The sequence below is a fragment of the Bombyx mandarina genome, chromosome 03, assembly GCF_030267445.1.
Source record: "Bombyx mandarina strain Sakado chromosome 03, ASM3026744v2".
Lineage (NCBI taxonomy): Eukaryota > Metazoa > Arthropoda > Insecta > Lepidoptera > Bombycidae > Bombyx > Bombyx mandarina.
Window position 1 is genome coordinate 4,790,530 of NC_143210.1, and position 15,043 is coordinate 4,805,572.

Here is a 15,043-nt window from a genome sequence, read left to right on the forward strand (position 1 = left end):
GCATAAAAAACCAAAACTTTGCTCGTTGTAAAATACGCGGAAATCTGAGGAAAACTTTCAAAAATCCTTTCAAAATCCGAAGCGATTCGCCTATACGTAAACTTCTCCAAAGTCTGACTCGAACAATAATCGAACTTTTCCAATCACCATCAATAAGATACCTTTTTACGCTTCCAACTTCCAGGGACGAATAGGCTATAAAACTAAGTATCTAATAGAACGCACCGATAAATTTTCTATGACGGATGCCCATCTCGAAGAATCCCGGTATCAATTATCTTCACGAAATTGGTTGACCGGTGATTATGACCTAAGGGCTTTCCGAATTAAATTAAAAAGCACCTTACGGACTAATCGCGGTAACTAAATTAGATATATTATCGATTGACTGGTAGTTTTAGTTTAATTCAATTTTCGTATTTCATAAATCAAAAATGATGACTTAGAAATTATTTATTGTAATCTAACTATGAATTTTTGGAGTTTACTCCTTTAGAATCGATTTACATATATAGGCCCGGGGTATGAAAATTATGGGGACCAAAATCGTACTAGCATGTCACACGAAATGCGTTATGCGCATGTCACACGAAATGCGCGCCGGGCTGCTGCGCCGGCAGTCCGCCACAAAGCCTCGTACTGATCGCGCGTTTCTCTCATTTTGTATTTTCATATATTTGTTAGTCGTTTGTTTTGTGTCTCGTTAATTTGTTAATAATCTGTAGTGTATCGTGTTGTCGTAATATAGAACTATTTCTCGTATTGTTTCGTTTAATTTTTTATATCCAGTAAACTCCAGTCGTGCGTCGGAGCGGACACACACACTTTTTTTATTTTTTATTGCTTAGATGGGTGGACGAGCTCACAGCCGACCTGGTGTTAAGTGGTTACTGGAGCCCATAGACATTCACAACGTAAATGCGCCACCCACCTTGAGATATAAGTTCTATGATCTCAAGTATAGTTACAACGGCTGCCCACCCTTCAAACCGAAACGCATTACTGCTTCGCGGCAGAAATAGGCAGAGTGGTGGTACACACCCGCGGGGACTCACAAGAGGTCCTACCACCAGTAGAATTTGAGAAAGAATTTGTAAACCTATGGTTTCTACGATGTAACGCAATTATGAAAATCTACACAAATAATTGTAGCGTCACTTAATGTTTGCTCAATCATTCGAAGACGATTGCTGTATATTTAAATGTTGTGTTATTACAAAAATATCATTCACATATATTTTTATTGATAATTACAGCTCGTCAATAAACACAAAATAAACAATAAATAAATAACTGGGAACAAATCACGCAAGGTCATTCGACTCCAAATTAGGTTTTCCCGTTTTATGACTTCCAGAGATTGACATGCACACACGTTATATACGTTGAAATATATATGTACATATATTGATAATAATCACCCAGACAAAAACCAAACAAACCTGTTCATCACAAGAATGTTTACCCAAAGTGGAAATCGAACCCATGACCCTCGGCGAAATAGTCAGAGCCGTTAACTATTGCACCACCGAGTCAATCAGAAAAGAAAAAAATAAATCGGTTGACAAAGACACGGAAAGATGTAATGTAGCTGTAATAAATATCTTATACATTTAAACGAGCAATTCTTGTATATGTCTATAATCTGAAAATTTGGAAACGGCTTCAACGATTTCCATAAAATTTAGTATACAGGGGATTTCGGGGGCGATAAATCGATCTAGCTACGATTTATTTTCAGAAAAATTTGTTTTATTCATGTTTTCAATAATCAACTCTTCCCGACATCTATTGGCGAATAATAATAATATTTTTCTTAATTGAGGGCAATTAACCAAGATGGCGTTATCAAAAAAAAAAAAACGAGCAAAGCTCGGTCATCATCTAGTGTATTTATCGATGCAAGAAATAATTTTAGACTAAATTAATTTACAATGGTCTAATAAGGCGGAATTGAGAATTCTTAGACCAGTATCATATTGGTTGATTACTCAAAATCTAATATTATAAAGAGTTAAAATAGTTCAGCAAAAACGCTTTTAAAATACTGCTGAATCACGTCCTAGTGTCAAAATCTTGGAAAAATCCAAGGAATAGGCGCGATCATTGTGCACGGGCGATTGCCTTTCCCGAAACCTGTAATAAAGGAGCCGCGATTGCAGTAAACGAACTTTAATTATACATTTTATGATGCCTTGAAATGTAGACTGATAAGTTAATTTAAACGGGTGACTCACGCGTACTGATCACTGTAATTTAGGACGCTTCGAAATCCAAGAATTTCGATTATACATATGTAGGTATGTTTCATGTACTCGCACGCTAAATATTAATAAACTCACTTTGGGAAACATTGAAAAACGATTCACTTTGAGAAACGTTGAAAAAAGTCTCACTTTGAGAAACGTTGAAAAAAGTCTCACTTTGAGTAACGTTGAAAACTAGAAAGATGTTTTTCGTGATAGTCTTAACAGAGATGTCAGCCGAAATGGACATCTACTTTTTTCTATTGCTTAGATGGCTGGACGAACCTATAACCCACCTGTTCTTAAGTTACCAAAGCCTATAGACATCTACAAAGTAAATGCGTCATCCACCTTAAGATCAAAGTTCTAAGGTCGCAGTATACTAGCAGCATTCCGCCTATTTCTGTGTATCGAGGCCGTCGTACGCACCAATTTGAAAGGGAGGTAAACCTATTGATAGTTTGAACTCACGGTTTGAAAATGACGTCATTTGCCGTAACAGCTTATTAGCAGGCGGGTCATCTACCGCAAAATAGTATCCACTGTTTACATTGAGCATAAATTAAGCACATTACGTACGTCGTTTTGAACAGTGTTTATGCGTGCGAAACCTGAACACGACACGTTGGCACATTCATTTGATCGCGACATTCGCGCGCGGAATTCCCGAAGCCTGCTCTAGTCAAGTTTCGTTGAATACTAATTTGAATTTTCCATTATTTGCCGTCGACAACTATCGTGTAACTCAAACTTTTTTTTATGATTGAAGGATTACTGGTGGCCCGGAGGCCTTTCCAGTTTCACCAGGACAGGTGGGCGAGCAAAGACTCAGCCAGAAGGGGTGGGATTTGCTAACAGCTACCCGAGCGCCTCCGAAGGAGACCTAACAGCTCAAAATCTGGTGCTTCGCGAATGAATCTACTACCGGATCGGAATCGCGACCCGCTGAGAAGATCCGGCGAGAAACTCAGCGAGCTGATTCATGGGTTAGGTTGCACGTCGAACGCTTTGTCGAGTTCGACGAGTACGGTTACCGTGGTCCCTAAGCCTGCTCCTAGTGTTAGAGCTGAAGGCGTCTAATGCAAAGGTTATTGGATCTAATGGATCCTTAAGAACGTGTCTAGGGCGTCGACGGTGACTGGCTCCTGCGTGATCAGGATTCGGGGAGCAGTTAGCGGCGGCAACGATAAGGCGATTATCATGACGTATAGCCTTATCGAAGTACCGTTGAACTCAATCTTATGATGTGGTACTCAAAATCGATTTTACTGTCTTTATCTCATATTCATTCTTCAGTTGAAAGCGACCGCGAAAGACATAAAAAAAGTTATTAAGCCTTGCTAACTGCTTACATAAAGTTTAATATTATTCGAATGTAAGATAGGCTGTCGTTTGATTAGTACCGTTATGTGTTTATGTAAATTGAATGTGTTTTATAATTAGTAATTAGCTCTTAGAACACAACCGAGTTGAATCCAATTTGTTTAATGGTTTTTCTCCGAATTTTGTTTTAATTGTTTGTCCTTATCAATAACTACTGAATGATTTTCAAATAATTATAATATGTAAAATATTTATTGAACTGTGTGTGTAATGCTGTTCAATTATCTACTTAATTTTAAATGTTTTTATCTTATTGCGATGAATATTACGAATAATATTATGAAAACGGTTGTTGTTAGGTTTTTGCATAAATCATCTCGAATAGTTCCTCGCAAAACTCCCTATGGGATATACATACAGTACCTACAAAACACGGAAAAAATTCAAATCTCTACGTACACCCAATGTTGCCAGACGACGAACGTGACAACTGGAATATCATAATGTAAATACAAACAAATATATACAATAAATAGATTTATGAACAATCACAACATAGCAAGTTTCCGCAGTAAGCTGATTAAATAGGCGGTATTATATTAAATCAGAGAATAACTAAATTCCTTTCCAGATTACAAGATACAAATGTATTTTTCTTTCTTTTACTAGTGAGATTCTACTTCGATTTTTTATGGTAAAAGGATCTTAATGAAAAAAGTCTATTCTATTATTTACACTATTATCCACTATCATACATTCTAAAGATTGATAGATAAACAGGAGATACTATGATGAAAAAAATATATATTCCAAATTTCCGACTTACTTCAGTATTTTTACTTCAGAAGATCTTTTAACGATTCAAATATATGAGAAATCAGAACAACTTAATGTTGAAAGTTGAGCGATGAAATAACATAATTTAAACTTGAATGATTCTTAAAGCCCTAACAGGTGTTAACACGAAAAAAAATGCCTTTGCTTATTTCCTTAAACGACTTATTTCCTTAAGGGGCAACCCTAAAGCAACTTTTTAAACAGTGACTCATGAAGTACTTACATGAGTTCGCTGTGAATACCTAATAATAAGATTACTATTAATTTCGTTAGTGAAACGTGCTTTTTACGTTTATACACATTCTAAATATGAAGGTACGTGATATGATTTTGACAATGAAATTTAGATTAACGATACATCTAATATATAAAATTCTCGTGTCACAATGTTCGTTCCCATACTCCTCCGAAACCGCTTGACCGATTCTCATGAAATTTTTTATGCATATTCAGTAAGCCTGAGAATCGGCTACTATCTATTTTTTATAACTCTAAGTGATTAGGGTTGTCCACCCCTAACATTTTTTTTTTGTTATAATGAGGTATTATGTGGTTAAATGAGGTTTTGTTATTTTTATTATATATTCATCCCTCATTGTTCACAGCACTACACATCTCTTTCACTCATTTACCACATCCTTACACACTTACAATAAGTTAGTTTTTTTTTCTACACTAGAAATTCCCTAGAAATTTTATATATGGCAAAACAATGTTTGCCGGGTCAGCTAGTATTCTATAAAAGTCATTGTAACAGAAAATTCATATTTTGAGGAAAGAAGAAGCAGCGAACAATCATCGCGTCTAAAGTATTGTTATATACTTTTTCAAGAATGAACTATTTCCGATACATTTTTGTAATATTGAAATTGATATATCATCGGTATTTTACATAAATTTTTGAATAGGAGTATTCTTCGTAAACTCTCTCCTAAAACTAAATTAAAGTCGACAAACAAAATTCATAACTAATTCGAGCCATTCCAAATAAGCGCTACTATGTGTATATATGTGTAAATATTCCAGTGTTTTTTTTTACATTGAATAGTATTCTTTATGTCGAAGGCACAAAAGCCTAGTTTCGAATGTTATTTACATGCCTAACGTATGAAGATTACAGTCCTTTGTTCGTTGACAATAAAGTTTTCCACGCGTAGCTTATCCATCGTGTAACTGTTTATCTTTAGTTTCATTGTTGTTACAATAAGCCCCTCAGAAGACAAAGCTTCAGTCATAGAGAAACTATAAGGTACGTTTTAGTTCGTAGATTAGCCTCTAAACTATTGTTAGTATTAAGATAATTCGGTATTCATTAGTTAATTGTCACATATTGCATATTATTCTCTGTAACTTTTAACCACTTATACACTCATAAATTTTAATTGTATTAACATTCAGATAATCCTCTCGAGGGTTTTTAGAAGAGATTTCATAAAAAAACTAGGAACTAATCACCTTTTTTTTCAATATATGTACATAAAAAAACAAAAGAGAGATTATCATAAAAAGAAAAAATCAAAAACTAGAACAGTCAATGTTTATTATCGAATTTCGATCATTGGTCGATAATTATAATAGTTATTCGACGTTAATCACGACTGCCTCCAAATACTTGTCTCACCTTCTAGCTTATAAGTAAATGTCATGCACATGAAGACACGCTAAAGACCCACAGACACAGCCCCGTGAGTTTCTCGCCGGATCTTCTCTGTAGGTCGCGTTACCAATCCGGCAGTAAATTCTGCGAAGCACTGCTATTTCAAGGGTTTGTTTTAGCAACGTCGTCAGGTTCGAGCCCCGTGAGCTCACCTACTTGTTAAGGCTACGCTGAAATGATCTCTCAAGACTATCAGCTTGGTAAGGAAAAAAAACGCTAGAGAAAACATATTGCAAAGGATGCACGGGCATTAGGAAGCGACGTTCATTCGGTCAAATCTCCGTCAGTATACGGGATAAAGTAGAAAATTTAAATCAGCCATATCATTCATCAGAACTCATTCAACTTGGTTCGTGATTGTTTAGAACAGACAAGCCGTCTACCTCAAAACTCCGAATAATTAACATAATGTGCGTATTCTGGTTTCATTTATTCATAACATTAATTTTACATTCATTATAATTAATTAATGACAATACCAGTTATTCAAATTATAGTTATTTTATTTCATCATTATTTGTATATTTTTTTATTGCATAGATGGGTGGACGAGCTCATAGCTCACCTGGTGTTAAGTGGTTACTGAAGCCCATAGACATCTACAACCGTAAAAGCGCCACCCACCCTGAGATATAAATTCTAAGGTCTCAGTATAGTTACAACGGCTGCCCAACCCTTCAAACCGAAACGCATTACTGCTTCACGGCAGAAATAGGCAGGGTGGCGGTACCCACCCGTGCGGACTCACAAGAGGTCCTAGCACCAGATTTAACATTGAAATCTCCTTTACTGGCGGTAGGGCGTCTAGTGATCCTGCATGTTTGTGTATTACAACCCTACCTATTTCTGCCTTGAAGTAGTAATGCGTTTCGTTAGGTGAGACGTTCTGCTATAAAATCTGATACTTAAAACTCATCATTTCAAGGTGAGTGGTGGCTTGCGTTGTCAATGTCTTGGGCTCCGGTAACCACTTAACAGCGGGTGGATCGTAAGTTCGTCCACCGATCAAAGCAATAAAAAGCAAGGTTTAAATTATATGTAAATAAACAAGCTACCGGCTAATACTAAATGATGCGATCAACCCATCCATCACGCTATGCGGTAAACATTTTCAAGATACTGACTCCATACTACATATCCGTGTGAACTCCCGACACGTCATACCACCAGTAAATTAATAAAAAATATTTATACAATATCTATATATTAATACGTGAAGCAAAAACTTTGTATCCCTTTTTACGAAAATTGCGCGGACGGAGGAGTATGAAATTTTCTACACTTATAGAGAATATAGAGAAGAAGTGCACAATGTCAATTTTTTTTTTAAATAATGCTTAAAAGGTACATTAAATCAATAAAGAAAACATTACACACACTACATACCATGTATTTAACGCACACACGCATGCATACTATTTATTGTCAAACTTTTCTTCTTAACTTCTGTGGTCAAATTGAGAATAGATTAAATATTGTTTGTCTTTATTAATATTTTTTTATAGTGTAGCCTTGGCGAAATTTGTGATTATATAAGTTGTAACGGACGTGACGTCAGCTGTCATGCCCTGCCGCCAGCCAAGCCGCCAAGCCATATTAACACGCCCCCTTCCGCCACCGCCGCCGCCGCCGCCAGCCAAAGCCAACGAAGGGGGGATAGTGTTAATAAAACAAGCCATGCCAGCCATTTCTACCTGCTTTCTGCATTCTCGCACAAATAAAAGAACTTGTCGTTACGCTGCTGGTTTTTATTGTCACATCATTTGCAACAATCAGAAGTGGCATAAAGAAATGAAACAACGTCATATACACGCTCAGATCTCTCGGTCTTCTGACAAGTTTGAAGAAGATGAAGCTCCTATTCCACTGGCGAGGAACGTGTTGAAAAATTGCTTCAGAAGGAGGTCCACAAGGCGATACTTGAGTTACAGGATGAAGAACCTGAAACAATCAAATCAAAGGTACTTCGACGTCGTCGGACCAAGAGCGCCTGCTGCCCTGTCCTTCCATCATTCTGGTTCACGTGGAGGAAAACTAGAAGAGCAGCAACGTGGTTACTCCACTGCGGCACTACGAGCTTCACGGCGCTTCACGAGATTCACGGCTACGAGCTTCCTTCTCCCTGCCTGCGACGCTGCTGCGCGGCGAAGACAGCTACATCAAAGTCATCAACATGGACTCGGAGACCATCATGTGGCCGCCGGGCGAGGTCCTGCCGAGGGCCAACAGCTGCGAGGAGCCACAGCCAAACAGCCAGGTGTGTTTCATTTCTACTTGCCCTAGCCATGCCATTACAAATATTTCGAGATTTGAGGGTAGAAATAAAAAAAATTAAAATGAGCCATTAAATAATAAGGGTCATTCATATTTAAAAAATACAGTATAAGCATTGCTTTGCTACGAATACACATGATTTAGGTATTGCCAATTTAGTCCAAATGCAAATTAAGCTTACTAGTGATCAGCCCGTGTATCGCCACCTTTCTTTCTCATAATGAACAAACTATAGTTAAATCTAAAGCTAATTAACTTTTAGATGCCGGCATTATAAAATAATCTGAAGCTAGTCATGCTTCACCAGTGGTCTTATTAAGAAACAGAACGGCGACAGTAGGCTATGCGTTGATTATCGTGCGTTAAACGCTATGGTAAAATATAAAAGTATCCACCGAACAGTACTTCACGAGTTTAGATTTAGCCCAGGGCTACCATAAATTAAGCATTGTGCCAGACACACAACTGCTTTCATTACGCCGCAAGGTCATTATTTCGAGTACACTAGAATTCCTTTTGTTTTAGCAAATGCGCCATCTGTATTCATGCGTTTCTTCTTTTTCTCCACCTTATTCCACTAGGTGGGGTAGTTAAATGCGTTTAATAAATAAAATAATTGAGTCTGTGGGTAGAAAAGAAATGGGTAAAAATAAATGTAGGTCAAATCGAGATACTAGCAATTTGAAACGATTTACCTCTACCCTCAGTTGGTATAAAATCAGGTTCAATAATTATTGAGAAAGTACCTGGGAAATTTTATGGTGGAGACTTAAAATTAAATATGAGTAAATGCTCATTCTTGGAGAAACAAGTCACTTGTTTAGGTCATGAAATATCTTCAGACGGTATACAGCCGGGTGCAACAAAAATTGACGGCCTTTTCGCAGTTTCCTGTGCCAAATAATGCTCAGTGTGCGATAGTTTATTGGTTATGTTACTTTAGAAAGTTTATTCCCAGTTTTGCCGTGATTGCGCGTCATTAACCGAGTTAAGAAAAAAAAAAAAAGATAAATCATGGGTGTGGGGCCATGAACATAACGCGAATTTCGAACAACTGAAAAACAGTTTATGTTCCAAACCTATGCTAGCTCTGTATAATCCTATGCTTCTTACAAAAATACGAACCGATACATGTAACTTAGGAGTTTCTGGTATACTATTACTAAAACAAACTGACAACTCACTGCGGCCTGTTATGTACTTTAGCCGGGTTACTAGGAAGGAAGTGTGTATCATAGTTAAGACCTCAAAACCTGGCGGTCGTACAATCGCGTCGTAGGTTCTGTGTTTATGAAGTAGGTAAACATGATATAGCCAAACGCGACATTATACCACGCATTGCGCAATGGTGAGTTTTGAAAGAAGATTATGACATTAGTGTTAAGTATAGACCTGGTGAACGTATGGAACATTTGTAGACGCGCTTAATAGGCATCCTGTTGACATGATGAACGTGAATCGTCTTAAACTTACTGATTGATTCTGTACTGTGCAATGTCAGGACGAAAAGCTTAGTTCGATTATAAAGCAATCTATATTAACATTATAAAGCTGAAGAGTTTGTTTGTTTGAACGCGCTAGTCTCGAGAACTGTTGGTCCGATTTGAAAAATTCATTCAGTATTAAATAACCCATTTATTGAGGAAGATTATAGGCTATATAACGCTAAGACCGCTAAGACCATCACTGCATCGCGCTAAGACCAATACAAGAAGGAGCACCAATAAAGAATGTTTCAAAATCGGGTTATTTTCCCTTTTGAGAGCTTCCGGTGCGTGTGCTGCAGAAACTGTTAAAATTTCGCTAAAATAATGTGACAGAATTGTTCCCCTTTAAAAGATCTAAAAAAAAATAATGTCCGCGACAGCATATGTCTAAATGTTAAGGTTGGCTCACTATAACGTTTTTTATGCTAACCAAATTTGTTCTAAAATAAAGCATTATTTGTGAACTATATTCCACGCGGACGAAGTCGCGCTGATGTTAAAGATAAAAGTAACTGAAACAGACTCGCGGTCCCTTCGGCTAAATGGAAAATTGTATACATGCACTATGACTACATTGGTCACGTGGATCTAAATCATCGTAAAAAAGACAGTATATATCCGATCTCTAAACCATCTGACACTATGCGCATGGTACAAATAGGTAACATGCTGCCCTTCTGTAGGACATCTAAAGGGCACCAACCAGTACATGATCGTAATGAAAGATGCGTTGTCTAAATTTGTGATAGCTGAACTAACGCGTACTGTAAATTCAGTCGGGACCATTCGTGCATTGAAAAATATATTAATAGGGTTTGTCCAGATACCCGAATCACGTGGTGACAGACTATGGAAAAGCTTTTACGAGTAGGTACTTTAAAAAAATATCAGAAGATAAACAGTTTAGGCATACTTTAAACGGTATTGCTTGCCCGCGCGCTAATTGACCAGGTTGAACAAACTAAACATACAATTTTATGTGTTGCGGGCAACTGATCCTAGTGAAGCTACAAATAATTTAGTGAACTCCGTCATTTGAGGCACAAAAAACACAATTAAAAGTAGCAGCGGCTACAAGCCTTGTGATTTAATCTTTGCGCGCTCTGGTAGGTCAACATGTGATGTTTCGATTCCTGGTCGCGAACCAGAAACTGTTGACGCACTGCGTAAGATAGCTACAGCTAGGATAAAACAAGCGAGTACAATAATGACACACAACATTAATTAAGAAAAGGAATTTTGTATCGTAGAGACAGGCTCCAACTGATAATTAGTAGCGCCGCTAGAATTAATACCAAATTAGAAGATCTGTACTCAGGTCCGTATGTAGTAACTAAAGTAGTAGGTAACAATCGGTATCTAAATAGAAGTATATCTAAAAGGTTTACAAAGTTATAAAAACTTCACTGGCCTGGTTTCAACAGATTCATTAAGGCCCTATAAAAGTATAGCCCATGTGTCCGATAGCGCTAGTATTTCCTATGAGCAGCTCGAAACTGAAGACCTTATTGATTTATTTGAGAACTAAATGTTTTTGTGTGTTCCCCATTGCGGGAGCAATTGTTGCAGGATGGCCGAATGTAACGGACGTGACGTCAGCTGTCATGCCCTGCCGCCAGCCAAGCCGCCAAGCCATATTAACACGCCCCCTTCCGCCACCGCCGCCGCCGCCGCCAGCCAAAGCCAACGAAGGGGGGATAGTGTTAATAAAACAAGCCATGCCAGCCATTTCTACCTGCTTTCTGCATTCTCGCACAAATAAAAGAACTTGTCGTTACGCTGCTGGTTTTTATTGTCACATCATTTGCAACAAAGTATAAAATACAATCACAATAGTGTACAAACTTACAATTCCAATTAATTATAGTCGAATTTCGACTACTGCGGGACCTCTAGTCTTAATTAAATCGAATTTTAGAAATTAAACATATCCGATTTTCCGTATGCAGAATCTTCACACAAATCCGACTAAGATTATTGCATCTACATACTTGCAAACGTCGCTGGCGAAACAGCGGCACGTAAATTGAATATCGTCGCAAAAACACATACATTTTATTTTATTTCATGAATCTTATTAGTACGTGAATCGAATCTTCTGTGATTTGATTAAACTTTTACTATAAACTATTTATCCTTGCCGTAAAAATCACGCGGTGAGGTTTGATGGATAAGGTCGTTGTGCAACGTATTTGGAACTTCGACCTCAAGCCTCAAGACGGATCCCGCTTGCGATGTCTATGGACTTAAAAAGCACGTCATTTTATTTAAAACTAGCTGACCCGGCAGACTTCGTAGTGACTTCATAGACCTAAACTTTTTTATATAATAAACTTGAAACAAACAAAAGGAATCCGTCCGACGGGGGACACTTCAAAGGAAAAACAAAATTGCTATTTTTATTAAATTCCGAGCATTTTCATAATTGTCTACCTTTTAAACCTTCTCTGGACTTCCACAAAAAATTCAAGACCAAAATTAGCCAAATCGGTCCAGCCGTTCTCGAGTTTTAGCGAGACTAAAGAACAGCAATTCATTTTTATATATATAGAAGATAGAAGATAGATAGATAAAATCGAATTGACGTAGGAAAATAAACGGTAATAATACATATTATGTGGTGTGTATTTTTTTATGCATGCTCTAATCGGATATGTTTTAGAACTTCAAAATTATTTAACACAGTAATTTCAAGTCTCTCTTAGCACAGGATGCATTCATTCACATTAATTGCTATGTTCCGGAGCATTTGATAAGAACAAGAAACTTGTCGTTCATTTACTATCGAGATATCTCTTAAGTCTTCCTCGGTACATTTGTATTAAAATTCAATGAAAACAGGGAAATTGATATTAGTTGAAGTTGGTTAATTTTTCCATTTTAATTGTATTCTTTAAATTATTTTGTCTATTTTTGAGATATAAGATTCCGATTGTAATAAAAATATTGAATAGATAAAAAAAAACTCTATTTCATTATTTTGTGAGTTGTGATACTTAAATATGTGTAAAAAAATTGAAGAACTATAACATCGTTAATCAACATTGCTTAAATACTGCCTGGGACGGTATTGCGAAGCCCAAGCAAATCGTATTTATCCTATTTTTGCCCCAAAGCTACACGTTCCAATCTAAGATAGCCATTATTTCAATGCAATTAAGACTCGGTTTGAATGGTGGGGCAGCCGTGGTAACTACCTTAGAACTCATATCTCAAGGTGAGTGGCGGCATTTACGATTTCTATGGGCTCCAGTAACCACTTAACAGGTGGGCTGTGAGCTCGTCCACCCAGCTAAGCAATAAAAAAAATAACTCCGATATTGTCTTGTCTCATCTAGCATTCGCGTTAGTATCAAAGTTAGCGCACGTCAGCTTTACCCCGTCTACGTCGAAGAAAACGTTAATATTTCTGTTGACGCGGTTCTTATAGTTTCCCATGGCGCAAGGTGCATCGCTAACTCCAACCTCCCATAGACGAATCGAAGCCGTACATAGTGATGACCACCGACACGGTTCGCTCACCGGACGTTGACACGGGATCAAAAACCGCAAACTATCGTTTCCATTGAAAAAGTACTATTCGACATTCACATCACTTGAATTACAAGGAGAAAGAGTCAATTATAAAAGTACACCATTTTTTTTTTTTTGAAATTTCATAAGATCTCGTTTACATCAAACCTGCACTGAATCATTCGTGTTCAAATAAAACTATGTACCTACCTATTTATTTCTTAGAATTCCAAGGTAGATGTTGTGACTCAAGTTTACATTAACAGATCTGTTAAGCTTATAAGATACCAAGTAGGTACGTACCTAGATTATCTTATGCACTAACCCTAATACTCGAATGACTGAATTTAAGTATAAATCTGTAAACCGACAACCGGTAATGTATTCTGTAATTCTAGTTGTAATCGAGTTACATATTCGCACATACGATGCAATAACGACACTTATGCAAATTATGTAATTTTTCAGGAGAAACATTGGAATATTCAACATCTTATATAGTTCTGCTAGGCTATAGAAATAAAATGATAACATTTACGCTACAACTTTAAACTTCATCAGTAAAAGCAAACATCTCGCTCGTCTCACTAATAACTATTAAAAAATGTATTTTCTCACACTCAATTCAGTGTTAACAAAAATTGCATAAGTGACTTTATAGCACCGTATGTGCGATATATGGACTGCTGAATAACAAAACACAATGAATCATTAGTAATTTGTTCCTTAATTCAAACAGTCAAAATTTGATTGGGACAAAAAAAAAGCATACTTCGAGCAACCCAAGACCGTGAGAATAAAGGAACAGCTGTTTTAAAATCTTGATCAAACTCACCACAATCTGAGCGTTGCCATTCCTGTCGTCGACCCAGCCGACTACCAAATCTGCGCCTCTCATGTTCCCAACAGTATTAAAGCCTAAGCCGACGTAACCAAGAGTTCTCGCCTCCAACCTAAACGTTATACTCGAATCTGAGTACACCCATCTTAGGACTACGTCGCCATTTTGATCCAATCTCTCGGAGTGAGCCCATATCAAACTCGATTCGTAAGAAGTTGAATCGAACACGTCCCTCCGATGCCTCTGTCTGTACTGATCGGCTATTCGGCTAGTTTTTTCGTTTTTCGATTCTGTTTGTCGATGTCTTAACGTTTGCGAGTTCTGCGTGAGATTCGCTGGTAGCTCGTTGGGTTGAATCAGCTGTCTGAACCGCGGCAGCTTTGCGTCGCATAATAAAATTACACACAAGGTTAAAACTAGTTGGAGCTGCATTTCTGATGCTTATTGTTGTTTGTTCATATCTTAAAAAATACCTGAAACAAGAAAATACACATTAATATCTATATAATTATCACTTTTAAAGTCAACATGAGGCTTTCAAGTATTGAAGTAACACTGTTGTATTAATCAAGAGTTAAAAAAATGTTGTTTTACAAGGATGCAATCAATACAGGTAACGTTTCCGGCATGACCACTACCACCGAAACGACAAAAAACCCGCTTCGAAATAATGAACGCGGTCGATATAATAACTCGTTCCGGAGACGAGCCCAGTGATTATCGAAGACTTGTAGTAGCGGTTTTTATTTGATTAGCATACTAGTCACAGTTAGGCGCCGTCATCTGAATGAGTCAATAGTTCCATAAAACGAACCTATTCACAAAATTACCCAATTTGGTTATTATTAACAAACACCTAAATTTT

The 15,043-nt window shown here is 37.2% G+C and overlaps 1 protein-coding gene and 1 pseudogene across 2 annotated transcripts in view; one reads left to right on the plus strand and one right to left on the minus strand.

Moving 5' to 3' along the window:
- The window catches only part of LOC114251987 (MOXD1 homolog 1), a 73,229-nt gene that overhangs the window by 23,291 nt on the left and 34,895 nt on the right, over positions 1–15,043 (minus strand). The window contains exon 2 of the mRNA XM_028186448.2: positions 14,173–14,651. Coding sequence (XP_028042249.2) covers positions 14,173–14,610 — 438 coding nt within the window. The 5' untranslated portion in view covers positions 14,611–14,651. The remainder of the gene's footprint in view (positions 1–14,172; positions 14,652–15,043) is intronic.
- Positions 7,608–11,601, plus strand: LOC114248936 (uncharacterized; annotated as a pseudogene). Its single transcript, XR_016325624.1, has 2 exons — positions 7,608–8,320; positions 11,394–11,601. The product of XR_016325624.1 is annotated as an uncharacterized LOC114248936 (transcript).